Raw genomic sequence first — 16,074 nt, 5'->3', positions numbered from 1 at the left:
GGTCCATGCAGCCCACTTAAATGTTCATGTCAAGGCCCAATTACTTCTGTCCGGCCCGTTATTGCATCACACCGATCCTAGCCGTCCGATTTAGGTCAAGCCCTCGCGGCGCAGCCATTTATATACCCCTTACCGCCGCCACGCGCTCGCTCCTCTTTCCCCCAGCCTCTTTGCTCCAGCCTCCCACCAGGGTTTATCCACCGGCGGCGTGCGCGGCGGCGGCGAGATGGTGCAGCGTCTGACCTACCGGAAGCGGCACAGCTATGCCACCAAGTCCAACCAGACGCGGGTCGTCAAGACCCCAGGTCAGGATCCCCTCCTTGCCCCATCCTTTTCTCTTCTGTTCCCGTTCCATTTTTGGTGGTTCTTTTGATCTGCTTTGGGTGTGGTTTTGATGTGCTCGATCGGTCTGTGGCTTGTGCTTGCAGGTGGCAAGCTTGTGTACCAGTACACCAAGAAGAGAGCCAGCGGGCCCAAGTGCCCCGTGACCGGGAAGAAGATCCAGGGGGTGAGTCCCTGCTTTTTTAGGCATATCGTAGGCCGTAGCACAGCTTGGGTGATGTAGTTCTTATTGTTCAGTTGGTCTTTTCGTTTGGTAGGGCGATTCGTGTTGGAAGTAGGTATGGTGGTGGGGAAATGGGGTGTGTGGGGTTGGTTGGTTAATCTGCTCGCAAAATGTAGTGGAGTTAGATGTTAATCTCGACCTCTATGTTACTTCAGAATTTAGTGTTTAGCACTTTTCTTTAAGTGTGAAAACGGTGACAATTGCAGTGTAACTTACAATTGGTAGGTGCTGAGTTCAGCTTGCTGCGCGTGGAGTCCATAGAATGACTTTCGTAGTGCAATCATGGTCTGTTTGTACAGTGGGGCAGTCGTTACGCAAATTACTGCACCAGTAATGAATGTCTACATTCTCACATGTGACTTCTGCAGGTTTGTAACGTGCTTAAGATTAGGTTTTAACTGTTGAACGTTTGGGGGCATAATCCGCTGGTCTTTCTTGTTCCTTTAAGCATTGGATCATGTGCTGTAAGTGGAAGCTTGGCATTGTCGTTCTAGTTCGGTAGTTCCTATTGCTAGGCCTTTCTGTTTCATCGACTCTATTGCTTCAGATGATGCATCACAATCCAAGGCTGTGCTCTGCTACACTCTTGAGAATGCATACGCTTTAGGAATATGTATATGGCAATAGAAAACACTATATGTTCTTTGTAAACATGATTCCATTAGCTCATTTCATTGGTGCTTTTCCTATAAGGAAAATGGTGCCTGGTTTATTTTTTGTTGAAACTTATTGTGTTTCATTGTATGTTTTGATGCATATCTGGATTAGCGTCTTGAGAATTCTTTCATGTTATATTTGACTGTTTGATTTGAATATGCCATCTTGTTTGATAATGCTGTGATGACTACAGATTCCCCACCTCAGGCCTGCTGAGTACAAGAGGTCCAGGTTGTCTAGGAACCGCAGAACTGTGAACCGTCCCTATGGTGGAGTGCTCTCTGGAACTGCAGTTAGGGAAAGGTCAGCATATAGGCTTAATTTTCTCTGACGGAATGTCCCCAATAATTTCTTGTATGGAATCTTATGTGGATCTGTATTATCTTGCAGGATCATCCGTGCCTTCCTGGTTGAAGAGCAGAAGATTGTGAAGAAGGTGTTGAAAATACAGAAGACCAAAGACAAGACTGCCTCAAAGTAACTCTGAAATGGAATTGAGCTCCTGTTCTGTAAACAAGGGGAGATATTTTTGTCAATGGTGATGATCGATGCCTTAGTCTCTTCTAGCTAAATTTTCTAGTGTGTCGTGGCGACAACTGTTTGTAGGATTCTTGAAATCCTGTCTACCATTGTGATGTTGAAGGTTATGAGACAACAATGATCCCTCTGTTGCTTTTGTTCACATCGCCAAACATCAAATCAAATTCACATCAGTAATGAGTTGGTTTGAGTTAGTGTCTAATTTCCTGACAGTTGTTATGTGATGCAGCCTTCGAGCTCGGTTATCTTATTTTTCTCACTGATTGTTCGCGCTGGGGTTTGTTCGTGGCACGCTTTATCGCTCATTCATATGTAAATTTCGTGCTGATAATGCACTTCGCTTGGTGGGCGTGCGTGGTGGCGGTAAAATGATAGTTCCACGTACGGAAGATGGTATTGTCGTTTGAAAACGAGAAAGATAAATTGTTTTTTGGAAATAAAAAGGAAAAAGTCTATTTTACTCTCTTCAACAATTCACTTTGTCCGCTTAAACCTCTAAGCAAAATCTAGGCTCAATTTGCTCCCCCCAACAATTCCAATTAGTCAAATCTACCCTCTCTAATGATATTCTCCGCATACGAATTGAATTTTAAGTTTAATTTTATGAGTGGATAGAGAACATGATGCCATATGTTAAAAAATATATTAATAATTTTTCATGGTTATTTCCATAATTTGGAAACATTTAACACAAAATTTATCATAAAAATATAATTCTGCATGAAAAATATTTATGAAAAAACTATAATGTATTTTTCTAGCATAGGGCATCATTATATTGCAAAATTTAAAGTTCAAATTCCAATTGAAATAGTTTGGGGTAATAGCTTGAGTCTAAATTTTATTTAGAAGGTTAAGTGGACAAAGTTAATTGTTGAAAGGAGTAAAATAAATTTTTTCCACATAAAAAAATATAATTTTGCATGAAAAATATTTATGAAAAAACTATAATGTATTTTTCTAGCATAGGGCATCATTATATTGCAAAATTTAAAGTTCAAATTCCACTTGTAAGTGAAGAAATAAAAAAGAGAAATTTCATTAGAGGGTAGATTGGACCAATTGAAATAGTTTGGGGTAGTAGCTTGAGCCTAAATTTTATTTAGAAGGTTAAGTGGACAAAGTTAATTGTTGAAAGGAGTAAAATTAATTTTTTCCACATAAAAAAAAGAATACTGTGTTGTCAAGAATGGGATTTGAACCCATGCCCTTTCGGACCAGTACCTGAAACTGGCGCCTTAGACCAACTCGGCCATCTTGACTTGCGCACTTAATGTCAGAAATTATTTCAATTAAATTAAAACTCTTGTATTTTCGACACACACAATACTGCTAATTTGATTTACAGAAGTAAACATTTTTTCAGGGCTCATTAATATCTCTATTCCACGTTCCAACAAGGCAACATAATTCATCTCTCCGTTTCCAAAAGAAAACGAAATCTTAGGAATTAGGAAGTCGGAAGCAAGATATCCAAGTCCTCAAGTCCCAAAGCTCCGGGCGTCTGCGCTGCGCCATGGCGATGGCGCGCTCTCAAGTGTAGCAACGTCTCTCCCACCAGGGCTCCTTGCTCCACTGCTACACCGCAAGTCCGCAACGCAATGCCCCCACCGCGGCCCCGCCTCCCCGTCTCAGCCCCACCTGCCCCCGCCCGCGCGCTCTACTCGTCCTCCTCCTCCGCTGCCGCGCGCGCCCACAACCCGCTCGACGGAATGCCGCGCCGCGGCGCCGCGGACCGCCTCGCGCACCTCCCCCCCGCGCTCGCGGGCTTCGTCCGCGCGCGCGCCGCGGGTGCGGCGGCCTCCGTTCCCTGCAGGTTCTCCTACGGGAACTCCCTCGCAGCCTGCGCCGCCTCCGCCGCGCCGCTCGCCTTCGCCGAGCAGCTCTACTGCGCCGCCTGGAAGGACGGGGTCTCGCGGGACGCCTACGTCTGCAGCGCCGCGGTCGACCTTCTCGCGAAGCACGGCCGCCTGGAGGACGCGCTGCGGGCGTTCGAGGACGGGGACCGCAGCAGCGTGGTCTGCTGGAACGCGGCCATCTCCGGGGCGGTGCGTAACGGTGAGCCCGCTCTCGGTGTAGAGATGTTCATTGAAATGGTGAGGAGGTCCTCTTGTGGGCCGAACTCATTCACGTATTCCGGGGCTCTCAGCGCGTGCGCGGCGGGCGTAGAGTTGGGGGTTGGGAGGGCGGTGCATGGCATGGTGCTCCGTGGTGATCCCGAGTATGATGTCTTTGTTGGGACATCCATCATTAACATGTACGTGAAATGCGGTGAGATGGGTGCTGCCATGAATGAGTTCTGGAGGATGCCTATCCGGAATGTGGTTTCATGGACAACTGCGATCGCTGGTTTTGTGCAGTTGGAAGAGCCAACAAGTGCCATGCTACTGCTCAGGGAAATGGTGCAGAGTGGCGTGGTGATTAACAAATATACTGCTACGAGCATATTGCTCGCCTGCTCTCAGATGTCCATGATACGGGAGGCTAGCCAGGTGCATGGCATGATTATGAAGACTGAGCTGTACTTGGATCATGTTGTGAAGGAGGCTTTGATTTCCACATATGCAAACATTGGGGCTATTCAGCTGTGTGAGAAGGTGTTTCAAGAAGTTGGCACAGTTAGCAACAGAAGCATCTGGTCGGCTTTCATATCCGCGGTTAGCAGCCATAGCCTACAAAGATCAATTCTGCTGTTAAGGAGGATGCTATGTCAGGGCCTGAGACCGAATGACAAATGCTATGCTTCTGTTTTCAGTTTTGTCGATGCAATTGAGCTTGGCAAGCAGCTGCATTCATTGGTCATAAAGGATGGGTTTGTTCAGGCTGTTCTTGTGGGAACTGCACTTTCCACCATGTACTCCAAATGTAATGATTTGAAGGATAGCTACAAGGTTTTTGAAGAGATGCAGGAACGGGATGAAGTGTCATGGACATCAATGGTTGCTGGTTTTGCAACTCACGGTCATTCGGTTGAGGCATTCCAGGTGTTTAGGAATATGATTGTTGATGGTTTTACACCACATGATATGTCCTTACGTGCCATTCTTTCAGCCTGTAATATACCAGAGTGTTTGCTCAAAGGAAAGGAAGTTCATGGACATGTCCTTCGTGTCTATGGAGGAACCACGTCCATTAACCATTGCCTTGTTTCTATGTATTCCAAATGTCAAGATGTACAAACAGCTCGAAGAATTTTTGATGCCACTCAATCCAAAGACCAGGTCATGTTATCTTCAATGATATCTGGATACGCTGCAAATAGTTTTAGTGAGGAGGCAATCTCATTGTTTCAGCTGATGTTGACATCTGGTTTTCAGATAGATAGATTTGTATGCTCATCAATTATTAGCATCTGTGCTGACATGGCAAGACCATTCTATGGTAAACTATTACATGGGTATGCAGCGAAAGTAGGCATACTATCTGACCTGTCTGTGAGCAGTGCACTTCTGAAGCTATACTCGAAAAGTGGCAACCTGGATGAGTCTCGTAAAGTTTTTGATGAAATAAGTGATCCGGATTTGGTTACTTGGACAGCTATAATTGATGGATATGCTCAGCATGGAAGCAGTCAGGATGCTTTGATGATGTTTGATTTGATGATTAGATGTGGAGTAAAACCAGACCCTGTCGTACTTGTGAGTGTTTTGTCTGCTTGTGGCCGTAATGGTTTGGTTGAAGAAGGCTTCAAATATTTTAATTCAATGAGAACTGTGTATGGGGTTGAGCCAGTATTGCATCACTACTGCTGTATTGTTGATTTACTTGGTCGATCTGGGAGGCTTGCAGAGGCAAAAAGTTTTATTGAGAGTATGCCTGTAAAACCTGACTTGATGGTGTGGAGCACGCTGCTTGCTGCTTGCAGAGTTCATGGTGATGCTGTACTTGGACGTTTTGTAGAAAATAAGATCCATGAAGAAAATTATGATTCAGGGTGTTTTGCTACTCTATCAAACATTCGAGCAAATTCGGGAGACTGGGAAGGAGTAATGGAAATAAGAAAATCAGTCAAGGATGTGAAGAAAGAACCTGGATGGAGTATGTTGTAAGAACAAAAAATGCTTCAAGAGATATATTGTATTTATGAACCTGGATGGAAATAAGAAAATCAGTCAAAGATGTTTTTTGTTCAACTTACGAGAGTGGTATGTTGTATTTATGAATTGTCTTCAGGAAAATTATTTGGAGGATGCTTTGAAAATGCATAATTTGCTGGAAGAGTTCAATGAAAACCATGGTGTCTGTCAACTCATGATTCTTGGAGTGCACGAGCACATATTTACCAGAAGGTAGGTTGAAAACTTCGCAGTTATTATTGCATTTTCTTCATCTTAATTTCCAATTCAGCAACTAATTTCTGAGAATGCTGGATTGTAGTGTGTCGTCACTTGCATGATTTGTGTTGAACCATGAGACTGTTAAGCAGCATGTCTACTTTAGGCCCATGGCCCATATTCCTCTCTGTACATATATACATCAAGACTCCACTATTGAGAGTAATCCTCATCTACGGTAACATGGAATCAGAGCAGGTAGGGTTAGGGTGAGGAGCGTCCCCTCCGCATCCACCCAAGATCCGTTTTTTTTTTTGCCCGCCGCCCGTCCGCCAGTTGCCTCTCGTGCGCGCGCCGCGCTCAGGGCGCCGCGCGCGCCGCCTGTTGCGGCCTCCCCATCCGTCCCGCGTCTGCAGCGGCCGGCGCTGTCCGCTTCGTCTGCCCGCCGCCCGTCGCGGCCCTCCCGTCCGCCGCCGTCGCGGCCCCATCTCTGTCACCCGTCATCAAGCCTGCTGCTCGTTGCAGCCGCTCGTCACCTCTCTGATTGTCCGCCTGTTCACCCTCTGCCGCCGGTTGCTGCGCCCCTCCGCCGGTTGCTACGGCCCGTTTCCTCTTCTCGGCGCCCCGTCTGTCTGCTGCGGAGGGGGGTGTGCGGCTGCTCTGTTCTGGGGGTGTGCGGCTGCTCTGCTCTGTTCACCATGACTCAGATCAGTTTCATTGTTATTAATATCACTCTTGATGGTTCCAATTATCCGGAGTGGTCTTTTTGTGTTGAAACTACTCTGAGAGGTCATGGTCTTTACTCCCACCTCACTGATGATCCACCTAAGTCTGATGGCAATAATGCTAGTATTATCACCACATGGCAAATAAATGATGGGAAGGTGATGGCTGCCATGGTTAATAGCATTAAACAGTCCATGATTATGAGTCTCAGAAAGTTTAAAACAGCTAAGCAAATATGGTCTGCTCTAAAGCAGCGTTATGTTTAGGGCAGTGGTGCTCTTCTCCATAATCTCATGCAGCAAATTCATGTCATTGAGCAAGGTGATATGTCTATTGATGACTATTATTCTGCTTATGACCGTTTGATGGGTTCATTGACTTCCATGGTGAATGAGTGCACAGCAGCTGACTGCCCAGCCCACAAATTCATTGAAAAATTTCTGACATATCGTTTTGTCATGGGAGTGAAGCCAGAATTTGATTCCATTCGTACTCGGCTGCTTCATAATTCATCTACTTTAACCATGGACCAAGCCTTGGCTGAATTACTTGCTGAAGAGACACGCCTGCAGTCTATGTCTTCTTTATCCACTGTGACAATGCCCCATAGTGTGCTGGCAGCCTCTCAGCGGATCACTGTACCTAGAGGTACATCTTCAGAGCCATGTAAGCATTGTGGCAAGACTACTCATCTATCGGCAAATTGTTTTTCTGCATATCCTGAGAAGCTAGCTGAGTATCGTGCCCGTCGAGCTTCTCGTGCTGCTCATGGCCGTGGTACCTCTTCTACTGCTCGAGATGGTTCTGTCTCTGTTGCTGCTGCTTCATCTGTTGATGCCTCTCAGCCAGCTTGGGTTCTTGATTCCGGGGCCTCCTTTCACGTGACATCTGATCAGTCTCAGTTGGTTACTTGCAAGCCAATCACTGACGGTGCCTCTATTCAGACAGCTGATGGTACATTCTGTTATATTACTCATCGGGGTTCTCTTTGTAATACCAAATTTTCTGTCCCTGATGTCTCATTTGTACCTAAGTTGTCCATGAATCTTCTTTCAGTGGGCCAAATTGCTGATCATAATTGTTTTATTGGATTTGATGACTCATCTTGTTTTGTTCAGGATCGTCAAACCGGGATTGTGATTGGGACTAGCCATCGCCGTAGAGGTACTTCTAACCTCTACATTTTGGACACCTTGCGTCTTACTTCTTCCGATGTTCGTGTGTCATCTGTTTCATCATCATCTCCATCATCCTTCATGAAGTGGCATCATCGACTTGGTCATCTCTGCGGGTCTCGCTTGTCCACATTAGTACATCAAGGCTATTTAGGTCATACATCTGTCGAGTCTAACTTTCATTGTAAGGGTTGTAAGCTTGGAAAACAGATTCAACTTCCCTATCCTTCTAGTGTCTCTCACTCTGCTAAACCCTTTTATCTTATTCACTCAGATGTATGGGGCCCGGCTCCTTTTGCTACTAAAGGTGGCCATAAATATTATGTTATCTTCGTTGATGATCACTCTCGATACACTTGGCTCTACTTTATGAAACACCGGTCCCAATTATATTCTATTTATCAGTCTTTTACTCGCATGGTTCATACTCAATTTTCCACCTCTATCAAAATTTTTCGTTCTGACTCTGGTGGAGAATATTTGTCTGATCTTTTTCGCCAGTTTCTGGTCTCTGAAGGTACTCTTCCTCAGCTCTCATGCCCTGGAGCCCATCCTCAAAATGGTGTAGCTGAACGCAAACATCGTCATATCATTGAAACTGCTAGGACTCTTCTAATTGCCTCCTTTGTTCCCTCTCACTTTTAGGGGGAAGCGGTCTCAACATCTGTTTATCTTATTAATAGAAAACCGTCATCCAAACTATCTGGTAAGTGTCCTGGTGAAGTTCTTTTTGGCACTCCTTGCTATGATCATCTTCGGGTGTTTGGATGTACCTGCTATGTTTTGCTTCCATCTCGTGAGCGAACTAAGTTGACAGCTCAGTCGGCTGAATGTGTTTTTCTAGGATATAGTCCTGAGCATAAGGGTTATCGTTGTTATGATCCTTCCACTCGTCACATGCGTATCTCTCGTGATGTGACATTTGTTGAGGATCGTCCTTTCTTTTATAACCCTTCTACCCATTCATCATCTTCTTCTACAGAATCTACATCTTTTCTTTACCTTCCTCCTATTTTATCTAGTGATGATCCACCTTCGTCTACACCAGCTCCTCTTGATGACGCTCCACCACCTCCTAATGACCCTCCACCAATCCCATCTCCACCATGTAAACCACCCATAACACGTGTTTACACGCGTCGCTCTACCACTCATCTACAGCCTCCATCTAGTCCATCTTCCTCGGCCAGTCCCGATGCTCCTGTTTTGGTTGATTCTAATGCTCCTGATGAGTCACAGGTTGGGCCTAGCTACAATCTGCGTGATCGCGCCAATCTTCAGCCACCTGATAAATTGGGATTTCCACGTGCCAGTGCTATTCTTGATGAGCCATCCACTTATCATGAGGCTTCTATCATTCCGGAATGGCAGGCTGCTACGTCTGAGGAGCTCACTGCACTTGAGTGCACAGGTACTTGGGATATTGTTCCATTACCACCTCATACAATCCCTATCACATGTAAATGGGTCTTCAAAGTTAAAACCAAATCTGATGGTTCTATTGAGCGATATAAAGCTCGTCTGGTTGCCCGAGGTTTTCAGCAGACTCAAGGCTGTGATTATGATGAGACTTTTGCTCCTGTTGCTCACATGACCACGGTTCGTACTCTGATTGCCGTGGCTGCTTCTAAGTCCTGGGATATCTCTCAGATGGATGTTAAGAATGCCTTTCTTCATGGTGATTTACATGAGGTAGTTTATATGCAGCCACCGCTAGGTGTTAATGCACCTCCAGGATATGTTTGCCGTCTTCGTCGTGCCTTATATGGTCTTAAACAGGCTCCCCGTGCTTGGTTTGAACGCTTTGTATCGGTGATAAGAGCTGCTGGTTTTTCACAAAGTGCACATGATCCTGCCTTATTTGTTCATCTCTCTCCACGTGGTCGCACTTTGCTGCTTCTATATGTTGATGATATGCTAATTACTGGAGATGATGTTGATCATATTATTCATGTGAAGCAACAACTTGGCGAGCAATTTTAGATGTCTGACTGGGGCCCTCTCAGTTATTTTCTAGGAATTGAGGTCTTGCATTCTTCCAAGGGCTATTATCTCTCTCAATCCAAGTATATACAAGACTTTATTGCACGCTCTGGCATTACTGACAGTCGAACAGTTGCCACACCCATGGACCTTCACTTGCAGCTTCGTCCTACAGAGGGTGCTCCTCTTGAGGATCCCTCTCGATATAGGCATATTGTGGGCAGTCTTGTTTATCTCACTGTCACCAGACCTGACATTGCTCATGCCGTACATATCTTAAGCCAGTTTGTGAGTGCTCCAACTTCAGTTCACTTTGGACATTTGCTTCGTGTGCTAAGATACTTGAGGGGGACATCATCTCAGTGTTTATTCTATGCTCATAATAGCCCGCTTTATCTTCATGCCTATTCCGATGCCACTTGGGCGAGTGATCCAACTGATCGCCGTTCTGTCACTGGTTATTGTATTTTTCTTGGATCATCTCCTCTAGCATGGAAGTCCAAGAAGCAGTCAGCTGTCTCTCGGTCTAATACCGAGGCAGAATTTCGGGCCCTTGCCACCACCACTTCTGAGATTATATGGCTTCGATGGCTATTGGCTGATTTTGGCGTTTCTTGTGATGCTCCCACACCTCTTCTATGTGATAATACTGGAGCCATACAGATTGCCAAAGACCCTGTGAAGCATGAACTTACAAAGCATATTGGTGTTGATGCTTCCTTCACTCGGTCTCACTGTCACCAAAACACGATTGCTCTTCAGTATGTGCCTTCCGAACTGCAAGTGGCAGATTTCTTTACTAAAGCACAAACTCGAGAGCAACATCGGTTACATATGCTCAAACTCAATGCTTCGGATCCTCCACCTCCGCCTTGATTTTGAGGGGGTGTTAAGCAGCATGTCTACTTTAGGCCCATGGCCCATATTCCTCTCTGTACATATATACATCAAGACTCCACTATTGAGAGTAATCCTCATCTACGGTAACAGAGACCAGCTTTGTGACAGTTCGACAGAGGGTCCTAGCTAATCCATTCCAATGAAAGAAAATTCTAAGGCTCCGACTCCTCACCCCTGCCTTGTTCTTTGAGGTGCTTCAAAACTGAGCGCCATGGCAAAACCCTGGGCCACCAGCGCAGATATAGCACCCACCAAACCCCCCCTCTGTCCTTCCAGCATCCGAAAATGAGGCCGCTGTGCTCTCTCCTACAGTCCTACTCTCCCTACCCTACTATTCCGCTGCTCCATCGTAATTCTCAAATGCCTCCACCCGTCTCACCGGTCCCACCCGCCCGACGTCTGTGTCCTCTGCGCAGTCTTTTCTACTCGTCGCCCCCTTCCCACGTGCCCTACCTGCTTGACGGAATGCCGCACCATGGTACGGACCACCTCCTGCCGGTTCTCCTACAGGAACACACTGGCAGCCTGCGCCGACGCCTCTGGGACGAACGCCATGGCCCTTGCCTTCGTCGAGCAGCTTTACTGCACTGCCTGGAAGGACAGGCTCCTGGTGATGCGCACGTCTGCAGCACCGCCACGATGAACCTTCTTGCCAAAGCCAGCTGCCGGGGCGATGCTTTCAGGGCGTTCGAGGATGGAGAGAACTGGTGCTCTGGTGTTCTGGATTGCGGTCAGGTGATCATCTCGGGGATGGTGCGGAATGGCGAACAGGCACTAGCTCGCCATTGTGACATTCAGCTAAATTCGTTCACGTGCTCCAGGCCTCTCTGTGCATGCACCGCAGCTTGGAGTTAGCGGTTGGGAAGGCAGTGCAGGGGATGGCGCTCAGACGGGACCCTGATCACAGAATTGGGCAGAATCAGGCACCAGTGTGGCGGGTAACAAATACATGGCTATGAGCATACTGCTCGGTTCCTCGCAGATGTATATGATACGACAGGTAGCCATGTCCATGGCATGAATATGATGACAGACCTGTGTTTAGATTGCGTTGTCACAGAGGCTCTGATCAACACATATGCAAATGTTGGGGCTATTCGGTTGTCTGAGAAGGTGTTTCAGAGAAGTTGGCATGCTTAGCACCATGTGTTCTTGTGGGAATTACTCTCCACAATGTACTTTTAGGTGTGGTGATTTTGGAAGATAGCTACAAGGTCTTTGGAGGGAGGATGCAGGAACGTGATTAAATGCAATGGACAGCAATGGTTGCTAGTTTTGTATCACATGGTCATTCAATTGAGGCTTGAGGCATTCCAGTTAAAAAATATGCTGATGGATTCACACCCGATCCTGTGTTGTTATCTGCTATTGCTTCAGTTGTTATGGACCAAAGTGTTTGCTCAAAAGGCGATGAGATTCATGGACATGTCCTTCACATCTATGGGAAAATCATTGTTAAGTATATCAAAGGCCCATATGTTGTAGGCCCATGTGCTCTCTTCATAAACACACCTAAAGACAAATGGCTAGCATCTTTTCCACAAATCATTCCAAGATAACATGGATTAACCATTGTTTTGTTTCCATATACTTCAGACATTGAGATGTTCAAAGAGTTCGAAGAATTTTTTATGCAACTCCATTCAAAGATGAGGTTGTGCTATCTGGATATACTATAAATGTTTTTTAGTAAGGAGGTAATTTCAGTAATTCATCTTTAGGTGGCAACTAATTTTCAGATAGTAAGGTTCGAAAGCTAATCTGTTTTTAGCCTCTGCACTGACATGGCAAGACCATTATCTGGTAGTCTTTTACATGGCTATGCAACTAAAGCAGGATATTCTCGGACTTATCTGTAAGCAGTTCACCTGTATACCTGTACTCCAACAGTGGCAACATGGAGTATTCTCATAAAGTTTTTGGATGAATTAGGGCAGCTATAGTGGATAAGCTCAGCATGGAAGCAATCAGGATGGGATTGGCATACATGGAAATACTTATCAACTTATGATAGAATTTGCATACTTGGCATAAAGGCCTCATACCTAGTTCTCGTTGAAATTGTAGAGTATCCATTATACTAGACATACAAAACCAAGCTTTTCTTCTCTCTGATAGTTTTTCTGTTAACACGGATATATTTTGTAATTATAATTTTATAAAACTAAGTGAAAATGTACAAGGGTTGGTCTTTTGCTAACAGATGAAGATAGCTCTTGGTGTTATATCTCTAATTATGCATAATATTTTTCTGTGGAGCTGCTATTCGACATTTCTGTGGGAGGTGGGGGACAAGGGATAGAATCACATGGCATGCTGCTGGTCCAATCATCTGGTGAATCCACCTCTAAATCAAATGGAAATTTTATTTTTCGTTGACTTCCGCACTCAATGCCTGAACTGAATCCATTACTAGGTTTTCTTGAATATGGGTCATCATCTTTATTTTCAACACCTCCATTTGTGTCTATACCCCAATCAGCCGTGTATCCATAGGATGGTTCAAGCTGCTCCATCTCTGAGTTTGGCAAAGCTTCATTCATGCTATTGACTATTCCAGGGGCCATACTTAGAAGCACGGATGTGACAGCTGATGATTTCTGCAGTGATTGTGTTTCAAATGGCAAGATGATTGTACTGCTATGGTTGTCTTTCTCTGACAGTTGAGTTGAAGATGGACTGCGGTTGAAGTTAATGATTTTACATGAAGAGCCGTCTTGTGAACTGTTAAGCTTCTGCTGCTGCCGTCCCTGCAAACAATGTTGGCTGTTGAATTGATTTGGTGAGCAAGAGGAGCTTTCCAAAGCAAAATGGGAAGCTTGTATGGACTGCAAAGCTGATAGCAGCTCTGGCTCTGTCGTTGCCATTGATTGAGGACTCCAGGAGTGAGACAACACTCTTTGTGCCACAGAGCTAGGCTTTTTAAATATCCTGCAAATAGCCCAGGCATCCTGTTTGATAAAGAAAACTATGAGAACAACACGACACATAGGTATTTTCTGAACTTCTGTGCTATAACTGAATGCTCAGAGTAAACTGCTTACATTGGCTGGAATATTTTTGTCTTTTGGTGTTTTAGGAAGTGAGGGATCATTGAGTGAAGGCATCCTGTACTCATGCATCATCCAATCTGTCTTGATCCCTTTTGCTGCTCTCCCTTTATAAAAGACAAGTGACTTCTTCAGGCCTATGCACTTGGTTCCTTCGGAAGAGTATATGGGCCTATCTGTTCCTGTTGCTTTCCAGAATCCAGCTCCTGTGACTCTATTTGGTCTAGCACTGTTCCGATACTTCCTGTCCCTTGGGCAGTAAAAGTACAATTCTTTCTCCCCGGAGCTTGCAAGCTCTGTGCAAGAGTAATTCAACAAGAATATATGGTTGCAGAAAGCAAAGGTGAAAAATCAGACATGATGTAAGATGGCAACCATAGTATTCTGATGGGAACCTACTAATCTACTAGGTATCTATACGTTTGAAGATGAACAGCTTGGGTGTGTTAATAATATCAAAGAAAATGAGTGTGTACTATGTTTTCCCATTTTTGATTGTTTTTGTTTATGGTTGCCATATTCAGAACCCTTTCACTTGCATGCTTACAATATTTGATTTCTTTTTACTGGTGATGCTGTAGAAGTCTTTATTCAAGTTGATTTGATTTTTATTGCACCGAGGGTTGGCTACTGTGATTTGTACAGACTTGTTTCAGTACTCAATCTCTATCCTGAAGTGGATGAAGATGACATTGTTATTTTGCTGATAGGATAATTGTGAAAACTGAAAGCTGTATCATTTTGTTGAAGTGTTGGCAGTACCTATATCTAAAAACTGTACAGAATAGTCCTAGTTTGTATAGCGGATCATGAAGCTGAAGTGCTGTGGCTTGGGCTATTGACTTCTGTGCATACTTTGGTTGCTACAAGTTGGTGATGAGGAATAATCTTGGGCTCCTAATATATCCTTTATGTGGAACACAGTATATTCACGCTAGTAAGCAGAGAAACTATTCCACCAGTTCTATTGACGCAGAAATATAAATTCATTTTTGCAGTCATTTTATCATTTAGAGAAAAAGTTGCTTCACAAAACCGAAGTTGGTTCATTGACTAACAAGAGGTACAGAGAAAGTTGTGGCTTACTTGGGAGATCCCATGGATCATACTTGTAGATGTCCAACTGCCTGATGAGCTCTATGGACAGAGGTTTTTGCTGAATCTTTCGCTTGAGATAGAAGCCGACGAGCTCTTCATCTGTAGGATGGAACCGAAAACCAGGAAGAAGGACCTCATCTGACTTGTCCATATCAGATCTCTCATCCATAACTTGGACTGGTGAAGACTGATCCTGGTTACCCAGTCTTGTACTACTTCTGTGGAAATAGTGAACGGGTTTACGACTGAAAGTAACTATGCACTCCGTACTGTCATGTATAATTAGTGCAGTGCAGGAACTCTATCAGCTCATATAAGAGGCGGTGAACTGCTCAAAGGACCTAGATTTTAGAAGGTTGGGAGGAGGAAGAGAAGGCAACTAGCTTAACTGGAGATGAGGTGAGAAGCAAGTGCTTTTATACTGGTGACCTTGGTGATGAACTGCATTTCAATCAGATGAACGTTCCCAAAGGCCTCTTACTACACGCCTGTGTTCCGGGTCATAAACGTTAGGAAGGGGAGGTTAACATATGCTTTACATAAGAAACCATAGCTGCCAAAACACGACTAGACCAGGTACGCAAGTATGGATACCAACTTGCATTAAAGAAATCCTATACTCCTTGTCTCTTGAACCTATTTGATTTTTTAACCAGTGATTAGTATATCAATGAAGACAATCTTAGCAGCATACAGGGACCATCAGTCCCTTTCGATTCACACTACGCAAGATTATGATCTAGGCATCTCGGACACCGGTAACAGCCATACAGAAATTCTCCTACCGCGGTAATGGAGAATGTTATACAAATTAAACTGAACGAATTTATGCAATGGAAGCTGGACAGTGGACACCTCCTCTCTACATCCTGTGATGTACTATTAGTTTTGTACGTCACCTTCCGTTTTTTTCATGCTTTGAGATCCAAATTAGTTTGATTGGATGAGTTCTGCATTGACCCATAAATCAAAACTTGCATCCCTAATTAATATCACAGCCCCAAAATCTTTAAATTCTTCTTTAGGTTCACTTTATCTGCAAAGGATAGCGTCAAGACATCTCTCCATTCTCTGGATTAGAAAATATCTTACCATATGATTGTTTT

The 16,074-nt window shown here is 44.6% G+C and overlaps 3 protein-coding genes and 1 non-coding gene across 7 annotated transcripts; 2 read left to right on the top strand and 2 right to left on the bottom strand.

Moving 5' to 3' along the window:
• The first annotated feature begins 141 nt into the window (after positions 1-141).
• LOC112879499 (60S ribosomal protein L34) lies at positions 142-1,964 on the top strand. Its single transcript, XM_025943762.1, has 4 exons — positions 142-305; positions 429-508; positions 1,416-1,525; positions 1,613-1,964. Exons 1-4 carry the CDS (start codon positions 227-229, stop codon positions 1,701-1,703), a joined length of 360 nt encoding a protein of 119 aa, XP_025799547.1. The 5' UTR covers positions 142-226; the 3' UTR covers positions 1,704-1,964.
• Positions 1,965-2,943: 979 nt separating this feature from the next.
• On the bottom strand, positions 2,944-3,024 carry TRNAL-CAG. The gene has a single exon. It is a non-coding gene; the product is annotated as a tRNA-Leu (tRNA).
• Positions 3,025-3,225: 201 nt separating this feature from the next.
• Positions 3,226-14,486, top strand: LOC112881491 (pentatricopeptide repeat-containing protein At1g74600, chloroplastic). 4 transcript variants are annotated; one of them, XM_025946199.1, is made up of 3 exons: positions 3,226-6,051; positions 13,484-13,812; positions 13,900-14,486. In XM_025946199.1, the coding sequence occupies exon 1, from the start codon at positions 3,364-3,366 to the stop codon at positions 5,809-5,811; it is 2,448 nt and encodes an 815-aa protein (XP_025801984.1). In that variant the 5' UTR covers positions 3,226-3,363; the 3' UTR covers positions 5,812-6,051; positions 13,484-13,812; positions 13,900-14,486. The 4 variants fall into 4 exon arrangements, with proteins under 4 accessions (XP_025801984.1, XP_025801985.1, XP_025801986.1 ...); XM_025946200.1 differs by lacking the exon at positions 13,900-14,486 and having other exon boundaries at positions 13,381-13,513; XM_025946201.1 differs by lacking the exons at positions 13,484-13,812; positions 13,900-14,486 and adding an exon at positions 7,881-8,281.
• Positions 12,939-15,623, bottom strand: LOC112881493 (protein FEZ-like). The gene is made up of 3 exons (XM_025946203.1): positions 14,957-15,623; positions 13,865-14,166; positions 12,939-13,771 (listed from the first exon to the last, which is right to left on the bottom strand). The coding sequence occupies exons 1-3, from the start codon at positions 15,135-15,137 to the stop codon at positions 13,055-13,057; spliced, it is 1,200 nt and encodes a 399-aa protein (XP_025801988.1). The 5' UTR covers positions 15,138-15,623; the 3' UTR covers positions 12,939-13,054.
• Between the last annotated feature and the right edge of the window lie 451 nt (positions 15,624-16,074).

Source organism: Panicum hallii, chromosome 2 (genome assembly GCF_002211085.1).
Source record: "Panicum hallii strain FIL2 chromosome 2, PHallii_v3.1, whole genome shotgun sequence".
NCBI classification, from domain to species: Eukaryota; Viridiplantae; Streptophyta; class Magnoliopsida; order Poales; family Poaceae; genus Panicum; species Panicum hallii.
This window is presented reverse-complemented; position numbering and strand designations above follow the sequence as displayed.

Bases quoted from the DNA above. Each gene is read 5' to 3' on its own strand.
- LOC112881491 (XM_025946199.1), top strand. From the start codon at position 3,364: ATGCCCCCACCGCGGCCCCGCCTCCCCGTCTCAGCCCCACCTGCCCCC.
- LOC112881493 (XM_025946203.1), bottom strand. From the start codon at position 15,137: ATGGATGAGAGATCTGATATGGACAAGTCAGATGAGGTCCTTCTTCCT. The intron at 14,167-14,956 runs GTAAGCCACAAC...ACTCTTGCACAG, and splicing joins TGATCCATGGGATCTCCCAA to AGCTTGCAAGCTCCGGGGAG. The intron at 13,772-13,864 runs GTAAGCAGTTTA...TTTATCAAACAG, and splicing joins ACAAAAATATTCCAGCCAAT to GATGCCTGGGCTATTTGCAG.
- LOC112879499 (XM_025943762.1), top strand. From the start codon at position 227: ATGGTGCAGCGTCTGACCTACCGGAAGCGGCACAGCTATGCCACCAAG. The intron at 306-428 runs GTCAGGATCCCC...TTGTGCTTGCAG, and splicing joins GCGGGTCGTCAAGACCCCAG to GTGGCAAGCTTGTGTACCAG. The intron at 509-1,415 runs GTGAGTCCCTGC...TGATGACTACAG, and splicing joins CCGGGAAGAAGATCCAGGGG to ATTCCCCACCTCAGGCCTGC.